This window comes from Piliocolobus tephrosceles, chromosome 6 (assembly GCF_002776525.5).
Source record: "Piliocolobus tephrosceles isolate RC106 chromosome 6, ASM277652v3, whole genome shotgun sequence".
Lineage (NCBI taxonomy): Eukaryota > Metazoa > Chordata > Mammalia > Primates > Cercopithecidae > Piliocolobus > Piliocolobus tephrosceles.
The window spans coordinates 99,004,653-99,019,934 of record NC_045439.1 but is presented as its reverse complement, the minus strand read 5'-3'; the positions used below and the strand labels follow the sequence as shown (position 1 = coordinate 99,019,934).

At 49.7% G+C, this 15,282-nt stretch overlaps 1 protein-coding gene across 3 annotated transcripts; it reads right to left on the bottom strand.

Moving 5' to 3' along the window:
* Positions 1-2,186: 2,186 nt before the first annotated feature.
* On the bottom strand, positions 2,187-13,556 carry AEN (apoptosis enhancing nuclease). Of its 3 annotated transcripts, none has more exons than XM_023187235.1 (4): positions 13,461-13,556; positions 8,078-8,681; positions 5,000-5,200; positions 2,187-4,398 (listed from the first exon to the last, which is right to left on the bottom strand). In XM_023187235.1, exons 2-4 carry the CDS (start codon positions 8,615-8,617, stop codon positions 4,159-4,161), a joined length of 981 nt encoding a protein of 326 aa, XP_023043003.1. In that variant the 5' UTR covers positions 8,618-8,681; positions 13,461-13,556; the 3' UTR covers positions 2,187-4,158. The 3 variants fall into 3 exon arrangements, with proteins under 3 accessions (XP_023043003.1, XP_023043005.1, XP_023043004.1); XM_023187237.1 differs by having other exon boundaries at positions 2,187-4,395; XM_023187236.2 differs by lacking the exon at positions 13,461-13,556 and adding an exon at positions 10,567-13,427.
* Positions 13,557-15,282: the final 1,726 nt, after the last annotated feature.

Here is a 15,282-nt window from a genome sequence, read left to right as displayed (position 1 = left end):
AATATTACTAATGATTAGGGAAATGCAAATCCAAGCCACATCATCTCATACCCATTAGGATGGCTGCTATGGAAAAACAGAAAACAAATGTTGGCAAAGATGTGGAGAAATTGAAACCCTTGATCACTGTTGGTGGGAATGTAAAATGGTACAGCTACTACAGAAAACAGTACAGCAGTTCCTCAAAAAAAACTAACTACAGGCCAGGTGCGGTGGCTCACACCTGTAATCCCAGCACTTTGGGAGGCCGAAGCGGGTGGATCACCTGAGGTCAGAAGTTCAAGACCAGCCTGGCCAACATGGCAAAACCCTGCCTCTAGTAAAAGTACAAAAATTAGCCGGGTGTGGTGGCATGCGCCTGTAATCCCATCTACTTGGAAGGCTGAGACAGGAGAATAGCTTGAGCCCGGGAGACGGACATTGCAGTGAGCCAAGATCGCACCATCACACTCCAGCCTGGACAACACAAGTGAGGCTCTGTCTCAAAAAAAAAAAAAAAAAAAAAAAGAATTACTATATGATCCAGCAATTCCCCTACTGGGTATACATTCAAATGAATTGAAAGGCGGGTCTTCGAAGGGTATTTGTACACTTGGGAGCACTTCCAGCATGCTCATAGCTGCATTATTCACAATGGCCAAGGGGGGAAGTAGCCTAAGTATTGTTGACTGACAGATGAATGGATAAACAAAGCATGGTATATGCATACAAAGGATCATTCAGCCTTAAAAAGAAAATTCTGGTCAGGTGCAGTAGCTCACTCCTGTAATCCCAGCACCCTGGGAGGCCAAAGCAGAAGGATCACCTGAGGCCAGGAATTCAAGATCAGCCTGGGCAATACAGTGAGACCCCGTCTCTACAAAAAAAATAAATAGTTGCCAGGCATGGGGGCACATGCCTGTAGTCCCAGCTATTTGGGAGGCTGAGACAAGAGGAAAACTTGAGCCCAGGAGTTTGAGTCCAGCCTGGGCAACAGTCTCTTAAAAAATAAAACTCTGACACATGCCACAACATAGATGAAGACACTGTGCTAAGTGAAATAAGCTAGTCACAAAGTGACAAATACTGTATGATTCCACTTGTAGGAGCTATCTAGTCAAATTCATAGAAGTAGAAAGAAGAATGGTAGTTGCCAGGGGTTGAAAAAAGGGGGAAAAGGCCAGGTGCAGTGGCTCGCACCTGTAATCCCAGCACTTTGGGAGGTTGAGGCAGGGGGATCACCTGAGGTTGGGAGTTCAAGACCAGCCTGACCAACATGGAGAAACCTTGTCTCTACTGAAAATACAAAATTAGCCGGCCGTGGTGGTGCATGCCTGTAATTCCAGCTACTCGAGAGGCTGAGGCAGGAGAATTGCTTGAATCTGGGAGGTGGAGGTTGCAGTGAGCCAAGATCGCACCATTGCACTCCAGCCTGGGCAACAAAAGTGAAACTCCGTCTCAAGAAAAAAAAAAAAAGAAAAGAAGAAAGGGGGAAATGGAAAGTTTCAGTTTCACAAGATGAAAAAGTTTGAGACCTGCTGCACAACAATGTAGATACAGACATAACACTATTGGACTGTACACTAAAAGCAATTAGCATAGTACATTTTGTTACGTGTATTTTACTACAATTAAAAACATTTAAGTGAGTACATAGCTTCAGGGAGAAACAAAAAAGTTAAAACAAATATGGCCAGGTGCGGTGGCTCCTGTTTGTAATCCCAGCACTTTGGGAGACCGAGGTGAGTGGATTGCTTCAGTCCAGGAGTTTGAGACCAGCCTGGCCAACATGGTGAAACCCCGTGTCTACTAAAAATACCAAAAAAATTAGCCGGGCGGGTAGCGCATGCCTGTCATCCCAGCTACTTGGGAGGCCAACGTAGGAGGATCTCCTGAACCTGGGAAGTCGTGGCTGCGGCGAGCCATGATTACACCCTGCACTCCAGCCCAGGCAACAGGAGTAAGACCCTGTCTCAAACAAAAAACAAAACACAAAACTTATGCTCTGTAATAGGGCAATAAGAAATAAATTATCTAAATTCTGTAGCTCTGCTATTTTCTTGCTGCAGCCCACTGCATCCTCTTGAAAACTGCCCTCTCAAAGGCCAAAGCACCCAGCAAGGCTTAGTGCCCCAGTCCCCTCCCAAACCCCCAAAGAGCCACCCTACAACCCCAGCTTGCCAATTCACAGGAAGGGCCACTTAACCCACTTTTACAGTTGAGTTTTATTCTAGAACAAATGGTTTTACAACAAAGCTGATCTTAAATAGTACCTTTCCCCGCTGATAACAGCGCTATCTTCCTTTAACCCCCAGACCAAGGGATCAAAGCTACTGCTCAACTGAGTTTGACATCAGCTACCGACTTTTAAGGAATCTAGAACAAAGTTCTGGAGCCGGGCCAGAAGTAGTAAAAGACTCAGCTAGCCCCTTCCTCTGTGCTGTGCTGACAGGGAAGGAGCCAGTGACTGGACAATCTATGACCCCAAGTTTGTGGAACATGGGGCTTCAGCTAAGGGTGGGGTAGTGTGATTTCAGCAGTGTCTCTACCTCCCTGACCCCTGTGCTGCTTTGCTCTGTTGTCACCTCCCGCACAATGTCGGGACACTGACCGGAAGTCAAACCTGTGCCTGGTGACCACAGACAAGAACAGGGATAACTGTGACCCTTGCTGCTGTGTCCTCACCGAGGCCAGCGCCCCACCTGCTGCAACAGCCAAGCCAGAGCAGTTCTGTCTGGGCCACAGCTATTCAGCCTGTGGACTCAGGTGTTATCCTGAAGAAGTTGCAACAAATCCTCAAAGAATAAACAACGTTGTGGCCCCTTTTGGGGCTTAAAAAAAAAAAAGGAAAACAGAAACTCACAGTGGCTGTGGCTCACCACATGTCAGGCACTGTGCCAAACACTTCACATTTAGTGCTCATTACAACCCTATGAGGTAGGCCGTACCACTATCCCCATTTTACAGATAAGGAAACAACAGGCTCAAGAGTGAAGTCCCTCGCTTGCCTAGTATCTCAAGGTAAGTGGCAAGCAAAGATGGGGCTCCAAGGTCTGTGTGACCTGAGTTCTTGGTTACCCAATATTTCAAAACCGTCACTTAGGAAACAAGAGAACATTTTTAGAAACAGGAAAAAACCCAACAGCCACAGTGATAGTCAAAGAGCTGAGGGGGCATCAGACCAGGTTCAGGGCCACTGCATAACTGCCAATGCCCTGCCCCAGCCCCAGGAGACAGACTCTACTCCCCTAGACGAGTAGCCCTGCTCTTAATAAATAAATAAAGGTCAGGCACAATTCTACACAAAGGCCCCAGAATTCAAACCACTGTCTTGTTTCTCAGGCTTTTGCTTAAGAGCCCAGTACTGGGCGGACTGGGGAAGTCCCTGATTTGGGTCAAAATAAATATGCCCATTCTCATCCAAAGCTTACCTGCCTTCCCTCCTCCCTGAGCTGTGCCTGCGGCCTTCTGTTGCGAAGCATGTTAAGGGGCCAGTTCCCCATGAGAAGCCTGTGGGCTCTGCTATTCCACTGTAGCCTAGCAGGGAGCTGACAGGCCACGCGGAGCACAGAGTTCCTACAATGGCTATAGCCAGAGTTCCAGGTCAGGGAAGTGGGGAGGAAATGTCTCCTTTAGGACTTAACTCTTTAACTTCAGGGCATATTTATTCTGAACCCAAAATGAGTGGAGGAAGAGGTAGGCAATAAAAGGAAGATAACTTTACCCCAAGTCATTGAGTTGGGGTAAGGGAGCTCCAGGAGATTGACACCCCCACCCACCAACCCCAGACAGGGTGACATGATTCCTTTCATTAGCACAGCGATGACTCAGGAGATCTGAGGGGTGGGGAAGGCCATGACAACCTGGTCCGTCTGTGGACACATTCCCTACTCCTGCTGGGCCCTAGAAGATGGTCCACCTGACATCACCATGGAGTCTGTAAAGTGCCATTAGCAAAATCACAGGAGTCAGGAGAAAGAACTAACAGCCCTGGAGAGACAGAGCCCTATGCTGTGAGCAGAGGGTGTCAAGATAACAGATGACCCCAACTCCTCTGGCCCTGGGGCTGGCTCGCTGCATCCTGCCCCGCCCTGCCCAGGAAGGAGTGCCTGCTGCTCTCCTGGCCCCTACTTCCTACCGGCCACACCAGAAGCCCAGTCAGGGAGCCCTGCCCCCTTCTCAATTCCTTCTGTCCTGTGCCCCCCTGGCTCCTCCTCTGCTGCCGTGGACAAGGTCGTCGGGCCAGTACTGGTCCTCCATGTACTGTTCCATGTCTGTGCTGCTGTCAGGTTCTCTGTCCTCAGGGCAGGTCCAGAGGCTGCGGGCCTCCTGCTGTTCCCACTGCACCTCCACCAGCCGGTAGAGCTCCATGGCTGTCGTGGCATCTTCTACTGATGAGTGCCCGTGCGGGCCCACCTGCTAACAAGAGCCAACACATCACTACCTGCAAGCCTGGTGAGAGGCCTGTTACCCCAAGAAGCAAGGCCAGTTACCCAGGGTTCTTTGTGCAGGCCCAAGAATACATATGCTCAGAATGGAGATTCACAGAAAAGGGATGGAACCCCAACTGTACACCATAAGCCATGCAGCTTCTCCAAGCCTGTTTTCCTCAAATATAAGGCATGCTAAAAATCTCCTGCTTCAAAGGCTTGCAGACCAGATGACTAATAAATGTGAAGCCCAACAGGAGCAAGAGGTACTGGCTCCTCATCTAAGGCTATATGGCTGGTGGTAGGGGATGGGAGACCACCCTTCGGGGATACAAGAACCAAGAGATCAGCCTAGGAGAATGTGATCTGGGAGAATCGCAGTACACACTGGGGAAGAAGGACCATGGAGAGAAACACCTGGGGCTGTCTGTACAAGAGGGAGACCCATTTATGCAAGGTCCCTGGACCTGGACTGGGGAAGAGAGAATGACAAGGAGGCTGGAGGCACAGCCCAAAGCCTTGTCTGTGGCTCAAGTGGCATGGAAGCCAGGCGGGCCTCCCTCCCTTCCAGTCATTCTCTCACCACGCACCTGGATCTTCTTGTGCAGCAGCTGCAGGGCCAGGTCCTTTAGAGAGACCCGGGCCCGGGTGTGGAGGCTGGGCTCGCTGAGGAAGTTTGGGACATAGGTGGTATCCCGGGTCTGGCTCCGAGGGTGGACATACTTGAGGGCCTGGAAGTCGTTGTGCAGCGCGTGCCCCACCACCACCTTGCCCTTCAGGAGCTTAAGGATCTGTGAGCAGAGAGAGGAGTCAGGGAGGTGCCCCCACACCCCATCGGGCTGGCAGGAGACACGCACCGAGAACCCTTGGCCAATAGGTGCATGGATCCCTGTGGAGGGAGGCAGCACAGAGTGGGGAGATCATGAGCTCCACAGTCAACCATGCTGCCCCAAGTCTGAACCCAGATCCTTCTACTGTCTATACCCAGGGGCGTACCTATGTCTTCCGCACCTGTCAAAGGGGAACACTGGCAGCAGCATTCCGTGGGGCAGCTGTAAGGACTAAAGGAGGTCATGGATGGAAGTCTTCCTGTTACCAGATACCAGCAACTCTACTGCTGGCGTTGGCTTTCCTCTCAGGCTGGAAGACATCACCAGGCCTCCACCCAACTCTCCCCCACCCCACTGTAAGGTCTGTGAGTGCAGAGACCATGTTGGACTTATTAGTGGTGCTCCAGGGAAACCGTCACATTTATTCTTTTTTTTTTTTTTTAATTATACTTTAAGTTCTAAGGTACATGTGCATAATGTGCAGGTTTGTTACATATGTATACTTGTGCCATGTTGGTGTGCTGCACCCATCAACTCGTCAGCACCCATCGATTCATCATTTATATCATGTATAACTCCCAATGCAATCCCTCCCCCCTCCCCCCTCCCCATGATAGGCCCTGGTGTGTGATGTTCCCCTTCCCGAGTCCAAGTGATCTCATTGTTCAGTTCCCACCTATGAGTGAGAACATGCGGTATTTGGTTTTCTGTTCTTGTGATAGTTTGCTGAGAATGATGGTTTCCAGCTGCATCCATGTCCCAACAAAGGACGCAAACTCATCCTTTTTTATGGCTACATAGTATTCCATGGTGTATATGTGCCACATTTTCTTAATCCTATTCTTTTTTTTAATGCCTATCTTTTTCCAGTAGCAGAAAGCATTACATTTACTTATTTATTATTTACTTATCACAGGAGGTGATCAATAAAGACCAGCTGGGTGAAGTCAACAGAACCGTGGCTGTCACTGGTAGACACACCACAGCAGCAGCTCTTATGAGCATTAAGGGCCATAATCCCTGTCTTCAGGACTCTAACCCCTTGCCCTGCTGTGTACTAACTCCTCCTCACCCTCTTAACCTGCTCTCTTGCTCAGCTCTGGTCGCTTGCACATTGTGTTCCTCCCCTCCCTGCTGGGTGGCCTCCTCACACACCAGGGAGGCCACGTCCAGGGCCATGGGCCAGCAATCCCCTCCAGCCCTCTTAGCTGGGCTTAGGCTCTCCTTATCACCAGCTGCTGGCCTCCACAGCCTACCTCTGCTGGCAGCATATAGTTTATCCCTAAACCCAGCTTTCATGGCAGATGGATAAGATGCATTGAGACTTTATGGTAGGGACATGCCACCACGCTGGTCACTCACCACACTGCCCCTCCCCCCAGTCAGCCATGAAGTGGAAAGAGATGGAGCACACCCCACAGTGGCTCAGAGTCTGGGCAGACAAAAAGTGGTCCTGCTCTTGGGACCACCACCCACCAGGTCAATGGAAGGGACCAAGGAGCTGGAGCGTTCACCACGCACCTCCCCTCTTGTTGCTACTCTTATTGATTGGCCTCCTTGATACATAAAATAACCTCCAATCATTTCAAAGGAATGCTCGGGCCACAATGTTATGTGAAAAAGTAGGACACAAGATAGTGTACGCCAATATTTCCCAACCTTGCCTAATCCCAAGAATAACCCAGAAGTGTTAAAAAGTGGTTCTAAGGCTTGTTCTGAAAATGCAGATTTGTCTCAATGCAACTGATGTATGACACATTTTGGGAACAACGCAAATTTCACCTTTGCTTACGCACAATTTCGTCCTTGAGAAACACAGTGAACGCAGAAAACTGCATCCAGCTGAACTGAGCCAAGAGGGTATACACAATATGCACACAGCCCAAATATCTCCCAGCAACCCTGGTTCACCTGTGTGATGAGCCACACCCATCCACAGCTGGTGTCACACTTCCTGTCTGACTTCAAAGAACTCTCCTTCCACCACTTCACAGAAACTGAAGCTGCAACCTTTCTGACTCCTGTTTCCACAAGCAAGCTTTAGGACTTTTTCAAGGTAAAGTGCCATACTTATTGGTGTATTGTGCATTTCTTAACCATTTAAGATATGTGGAATAAGGAAAAAAAAAAAAGAAGAAGAAACAAGATGTATAAAACTGGACTACCTTTTTTATTAGGTTTCTATCTTATTTTGGGGGTGCCACTGATGTCCTTTTTAATACTGTTCCCTTCCTCCATTTCCCCTTAAGCCCTGTGGCTTTATGGTGCAAGTCTGCACAGTGTGATGATTTTTTGGAACAAGGGTCAGAGCCCTCCCCAAGCCTAATGGATCAGGGTCTCTACGGAGGGAACTGGGGACAGGGATCCCGGATTGTTAAAAAGGCCTCAGGTGTTTCCTAAGGTCAAGCATGTTTGGGAATTCCTGGTACATCAGTGTGGTCCCAACCACTAATTACATTTTTCTAAGCACTAAGAAACTAACATAAGGAAATATGCCAAAACATCAGTACCTGACGTGGGCTTTACAAATTTTATATCAACTCATACAACTTTTAAAACAGAAAGCAAACTCTAAAATGTAAGCCGTTTATCACCTCACAGTTGGTGTAGCCTTTCTATATTGTCCTGTGCAACAGGCCAGCAATCCCTATCTGGAGGCAGGTTTGGGATTTTATGTTTATTTCCCCTACTCTGTGGAGAAGGAACTTACTGTTCGGAGCAGTTAGGTGACTTTCCCAAGGTTTCTTGCCCCCAGTGAAGCAAAGTGGTGACTCAAACCTAGGGTGGCTCTTTCCAGCCCACCACACCACCCAAACAAGTACCCAACCCTGCCCTTACCTCTTTCTGGGCCACCTGGAAGGGGATAGCCTTGTGCATGTGCTGCCGAGTGACGCCGCTCCAGCGAGTACGGTAGTCAACGATGGGCATCTCAGGCCTGATGTACTTGTCATAGAGGACATCGCCATGGTAACTCACGATGGAACAGCGGGCCAGCTCGCTCACCCGCCCTTGGGGTCCCGTGCCCACCATCTCACAGTCGATAGCCACACACTTGCTGGGCAAGGGCCCTGAGGCTCTCCTGGGAGCGGGCCTTCTGCTGCATGGGGCACCGCCAGATCCAGCCCTCAGACACTGCTTCCCACTGCTGGGAGCCTCAGTTGCTGGCACTGCCCTGTAAGAGGTGGGCAGTAGGGAGGACCCTGGTTCTGGAGGCATGCTCAGCAGCCCCTGCTCCTGCAGCAAGGCCTTCCGGGCCATGAACCGCTGGTGCTGTCGGCTCCTTCTCTTGTGCCTCTTCCGAAACGCATCCTTGGCATCTGGGATGGTGAAGGAAGGGCAGAGGCACTGAGCAGACTCAGGGGCCTCCCAGGGTACCATTCCAGTTAGCTCACTGCTTGGGGTAAGCGAAGCCTGGGGAGTAATCTTCCAATGGGGCAGCAGCCTGAAGAGAGAACACATAGGCAGAGGGGCTGGGTGAGAATGTGCCAGGCAACCCATCCACCCTCCCTCCCTGCAGCCCATCCACCATCCCCTCCTCCCCATGGTGTGGATGCCCGAGAGCCCTGCACTGTAGCTGGTGGCTCCCAGATTGAGCTGAGGACCCATTTCACTAATAAAAGCATTCATACTGCAAACACATGCAAGTCACTGTTGTAAATACTACATGGAATCACTCAATCTGTTCAATGACCCAAACAAAGTATTATTATCTTCATTTTACAGGTAAGAAACTGAGGCACAGAGGTGAAGAAACTTGCCCAATTAGTAAAGGCCAAAGGCTGATAGGAACCCAGAATCCACACCCTCAACCTCAATCAAACCATGGCTGACTCCAATACTGTTAGCAGCAGACTTCTTTTCTGCTGTGATTTTTTCTAAGAAGTATCACTTTGACAGAGGTATGGTTATAGGAAAATAAAGGTTACAGAAACTGTATAGGCCTTTTTAAGAAATCTTTTTTTGAAATATGAAGGCACAGATCCTCAGAACCTGGAGAAAAAATTTCACAGGAAGCCCGCAGTAATTGAATAGCTATATTTTTTGTAATATGTTAACCAAATGTTATTTATTTATTTATTTAGAGAGAAGGTCTCGCTCTGTCACCCAGGCTGGAGTGCAGTGGCGTGATCACAGTTCACTGCAGGGCTCAAGTGATCCTCCCATCTCCGCCTCATGGGTAGCCGGGACTACAGGTGCACACCAGCAGACCTGACTAACTTTTTTGTATTTTTAGTAGAGATGGGGTTTCATCATGTTGCCCTGCTGGTCTTAAGCTAGGCTCAAGTGATCTGCCCACTTCGGCCTCCCAGATTACTGGGATTATAGGTATGAGCCACCATGTCCAGCCTTTAAATGTAATTTCTTTACCTGACTTTGTAAGTCATTAATCACCACAGCATCTACAAACATTTAAAAGTCCTGATCTGAAGTGCTTGTAGATTTCTGTGGTGGGCTCCCACCCAGCAGACTTTAAGCCCTCGTCATTGAAAGCTAGGATAAGAGGTGCTCTCGCACATTGCTGCTATACGAAATGTCTAATGTTCCTGTGAGTTTGCAAAACCCAGCATCTTCCCAACAGCTGAGGCCATAGCTTGGAAAGCCTATCTCATTTGTTATGCCAAGTCAGTCAGTACATTTTTAACAGATCAAACAAACTAGGGCTTTGAAGTCAGGCAAAGCAGGGTTTAACTCGGCTTATTTATTTATTTATTTATTGAGGTGGAGTTTCATTCTTGTTACCCAGGCTAGAGTGCAACAGCGTGATCTCAGCTCATTGCAATCTCCGCCTCCCAGCTTCAAGCAATTCTTCTGCCTCAGCCTCCTGAGTAGCTGGATTACAGGCATGCACCACCACGTGTGGCTAATTTTTGTATTTTTAATAGAGATGGCGTTTTGCCATGTTGGACAGGCTGGTCTCAAACAACTGACCTCAGGTGATCCGCCTGCCTCGGCCTCCCAGAGTTCTGGGCTTACAGGCGTGGGCCACCATGCTGGGCCTAACTCAGCTCTTTGTAAATTACCTAAACTGCTGAGTTTCAGTTTTCAGGCATGTAAAAATGATCTTACCACCCCCTCTACTGTGTGAAGAGGAAATGACACAATGTATGCTGGGGTATTCCTGTATTCTAAACAGCAGGGGCTCAATAATCACTGTTCCTTCTCCCAGAGAGGTTAGACTCTAGCCTGTGGTTGGTAACCAGCTCTTCTTAGGCCAGAGCAGTGCGACCCAGTGGGATAGAGGTTCTTCCAGAAGGACTTCTGGGTGGTGGCAGACTCACAGCCCTTTCCCAAGCCACAGGCCTTCCCCTGCCTCCCTTCCCACTCACAGTCCTCCTGCTCTTTCAGACTCGGCTATTGTTCTGCCACTAGGTTGCACAGGCCAATGCCACACTGAAGCTCTCTCGTGTCTCCACTGTGCCAAGTGCTGGGCAGCTGCAAAGGTGGATCCTGGACTCCAAGAGGTTTAGTTTCATGGTGGAGACAGAAACCAAGCACAAAGTGTGTTAAGGGCTGAATTAGAGGTGCTAGGGAGGCAAAACAGGTTGGAGGACAATTCTCTGGAGGCTTCCTGGAAGAAGCTAAATCTGTGTGCATGTAAAACAGTAACCTTCCAGGTAGAAGGGAGAAGAATCAGTGGCCATGTTAGGGGTAAAGGCTTTAAAAAAGAGTAACCCAGGGTGGAGGAAGAGGGCCCACCAGCAGCCTGAAGTCACTAGGGTGTAGAGCATAAGGTGGGTCATGCTGGAGGCACTGTTTCTCGCTCCTCTCTCCTTTGCACCATTTCATCTTCTACTTCCCACTCTGGTGGCCCTTCCACGAGCCACCCCTACTCCAATCTGGTGTCCCCTGAATTGGTGTCTACTGGCCAAGTGAATGGGGGAGCCTCAGAGGCACCTATGGAGGTCACTGAAATACCCCATAGTAGCCCTGACTCAGGACATGAAGTCTAGCTGGGGAGCAAAGAAATTCATCCCTCTGTGCTGAGCTCTTATACACAATTTGAGAATTATTACACCCTTCCAAGTCCATTGGTACACACAGTCTACCTTAGAGCTATATGAAGGCAGGTTGGAGCCTTGATTGTCTCCGTCCCTTCCCCAACAGCCAGCCTAGAAGCTAGCACGTGGCAGGTCCTCTTCAGAAGCGTGTAGAAAGGGGTCTGGAGAAGATGAAAACCTGAGCAGTAGCAGCAGAGATTAAGAGAAACGGGAAGGGGGTGGGAAGTGAGGTGAACTGCCAGGTTTGATGATACCACAGCATCTCCATAAAGACTCCACACTCCAGGGCAGGGCACCGCATCCTGACTTGACTCATCCAGACCTGACCCATCCTGACTCATTCACCCTGCTTGCTCATCCCATCCTTTCCAGGAGAAAAGGTCTCTCTTTTAAAAAGGTCTTAACTGTAACCAACTTCCTCACATTGACAGTCACATCTTAGAACTGACAAATTCAGAACCTCAATTTGCTTCAGTCCAGCAACGGGAGAAAAAAGCCTAAGAAGCCCAATGCCAACCCTGCTTAATAACTAATTTGGGAAAGCGGGGTGGTGGATAGTCCCCTCCTTTCTCTGTGAGGGGCTGAGGCTAGGACTAGGGTGGGTGGCTTTCCTGACCCTACTGGCAAGGTTTTAAAGAAGCCAGAAATTATCTGAGAAAAGGCCTCTATGGCCTCCTATTTCAAGAGAGGAAAGCAGTCCTTTTCCAAACACCCTGACCTTGCTTGAGAGAAGAGAGAAAGAGAGCACCCCCCCCCGACATATTGTTCTATATTATTTTATACTCAGTACCTGTTTTAATAAGAAACGAGGAAGCGAAACCAAAGGCAGGCAGCACAGCACCGCACCAGGCACCAGACCAGAAACCAGGCCTGGGCCTGCCTGACCTTAGCCTGATAGTTAAAATTCAAAGTGTGACCTAGCAACCGATGTTATCCATAGATTCCAGACATTGTGTGGAAGGACATTGTGAAATTTCTTGTTCTGTTCTGTTTCACTCTGATTACCGGTGCATGCAGCCCCTGTCACTTATCCCCTAGATTGTCAATCAATCACGGCCCTTGCATGTAAAATCCTTAGTGTTGTGAGCCCTTAAAAGGGACAGATATCGTCCACTCAACAAGCTGGGATTTTGAGACACTAGTCTGCTGATGCTTCTAGGTGATTAAAAGCCACTTCCTTCACTACCTCGGTGTCTGTGGGGTTTTGTCCACCGCTCTTGCTACGTGCTGACACGTCAAAACCAACAGTCATCAAGGACACACCTCTTTGGGGGCCCAAATGTAGCTCAGTGAAGCTGGAGAGAAGTTCCACTCAGATAAAACAACCCTTTCCACAAGGACAAATACAAGCCTTTGTCTAGCCTGGAACCAGCGCTCTGGGGGGTCACCGGGCTTTCAGGCAGGGAGGGGGTCCCTGGCCTAAAGAAAGGGTCCCAGCTGCAGAGTCAATGGAGCAAAGGCCCCAAAGGAACCACGAAGTCAGAATCCTCAGTGGCATCAGAGTCACCAACCTGCTGGCTGATCAGGAGGGCAGAGGGCAGTTCTAGACCCTCCTCTGTGCTATTTAGGCACTAAATAGCTAGATGATCTGGGGCAAGTCACGTCTCTTCACCATCAACCGAGGGCTGTGAATTAGATAAGGGCTTCCCAAATACAGTTAATTACCAAATGAAATCTGATAAAAGGCTGATTTTCAGGCCCACTCCCACACCGTCCTAACTGCTATTTTGGGGAAAGGGGCCTGAGAATCTAGAGTTTCAAAAAGAGCGCGCACGACCCCTACCCTAAAGCCACGATTCTGATAATTGCCCAAATCTGAGAACTGGCTCGATAAGGTTCCCTGTGCTGGGACAACGACAACAACTAAAGTCTGCTATCCCGGCACGACCTCCCCGCTGGCTGACGTTCTCCCAGGCGTGACGCGTGGGAGGCCTGATCTCACTGGGAAGGACTCGGGCGTTGGTCACTTGCTGGCCGCGGCGGCTGGGCCAAGTCCCAACGACCAGCGCCGCCCCCTCTGGCCCTGGACCCCAGAGCAAAGCGAGGACTGGAGACAGGCGGCGCCCGGCCTGCTTTTCTGCCGGCCGGTAGAGCACGGTCAGCCCAGCTCAGGCGTCCCCGCCGCAGGCCGGGGCGGACACAACGCGCGGGGCCTGCGACCCGCGACACGCGGCCTCAGCCCGCCCGACCCTGCAGCCCCAGCACAGGGTCCTAGATCTCACCTGAAGCCCCGCGCGTCTCTTCCGGTCCGCACGTGGCGTCCGGAAAGCCGGCAGCCTCCACATGCCCGGGCAAGTCCGGCTGCCACTGCCCGCCTATTGGCTCGCTGGACGGCAGCGCCCGCCCAAGGCCTCTTCTGATTGGTCGAGCCTGCCTGGCCGCGGAGAGGCGGACAGGAGCAGAAGGGGAGGGACTCCTGAAGAGGGCGTAACTCGTGCTGCGAGTCGACCACACTGGCGGGAAACTTTAAAGAGAAGGGAGGGGAGCCCGGCCTCCTCTCATCCCTGCCCGGTCCCATCTGTGTTCCCCGGCTCCAATCCACTCCTCTACCTGAGCCTGGGACCACCAAAGGCCGAATGACTTACTGAGTACACCCACATCTGCAGATTGGGAACATCGGCCCCTACCTCCTCGGGTGTTCTGGGACTGAAGGAAATAATATACACAGTGGGCACTAAATAGACTGAAAGATTTCCTCTGTCAGCGCTGCTTTTTCATTTATTCTTTGCAGCATTTGACTCCTAAGTATTAAGTTCCTACGTGGGCTTGGCAGTGGGATGCACAGAATAAACACATAAGCATCCTGAGTTGTTTATCTAACAGCGGGGAAACAGCAAGATTAACAGAAAATTCAGTGCAACGTGAGGCCGGGGCGCAGTGACTCACGCCTGTAATCCCAGCACTTTGGGAGGCCGAGGCGGATGATCACCTGACGTCAGGAGTTTGAGACCAGCCTGACCAACATGATGAAACCCCATCTCTGCCAAAAATACAAAAATTAGCCGGGCGTTGACGGGCGCCTGTAATCCCAGCTACTCTGGAGGCTGAGGCAGGAGAATCGCTTGAGTCCAGGAGGCTGAGGTTGCAGTGAGCCGAGATGGCACCATTGCACTCCAACCTGGGCAACGAGAGCAAAACTCCGTCAAAAAAAAAAAAAAAGAAAGAAAGAAAAGAAAAGAAAGAAAAATTCAGTGTAACATGAGTAATAACAAGAACAATAATAAACGGTTCAAATGTATTATGTGAGCACGAATGATGTGCCAAGCAAAATATTCAGTTAATGTGTACAATGACCTTACTATTATTTCAGTTTTACAACTAAGAAAATTGACACTTATATTAAGGAGAAACACCTAGAGTCCAAAGATCCTTACCTAAGCAAGCTGACTTCCCTTAGTCCCCATTTTGCAAGCAGAAGTGGTATTGGAAAAGTACCTGTGATGAGAAATAGGCTAGGAGCTGTTTCTGATGGGATTACAAATTTGAGGGAAGCAGGACAAGGAATGAGGTCACAAGAGAGATCAATCCTTTTACCCAGGCCCCTGAAGGCTTTGGGGAGGCAGAGGAATTTAAATCATAGATGGTTCACCAGTGGATCTGCATTTGAGAAAACTCATTCTGGCTGCAGCATAGAGAGGAATGGATGAGGACTGGAGAAAGAGGAGTGGGAGAGCGGTTGTGGAAATTTAGAAGATCCTGATGTCCAGAGTGGTGTGGAGAATAAAGAGCTTCCCACCTAAGTAGCATTTGAAATGACAGATTCAAATGCTACTTAGGAGTCAGCATTGATCAGAGAGCACAGAGGAAGGGGTTATAGGACAGTGGTCTTCAGGCATGGAGACTGTGGGAGGTAAATCCGGGACAAGGAGAGTTTTTTTTGTTTGTTTGTTTGTTTTTGTTTTTGTTTTTGAGATGGAGTCTCACTCTGCCACCCGGGCTGGAATGCAGTGGCATGATCTCGGCTCACAGCAACATCCGCCTCCTGGGTTCAAGTGATTCTCCTGCCTCAGCCTCCGAAGCACCTGGGATTATAGGCACGTGCCA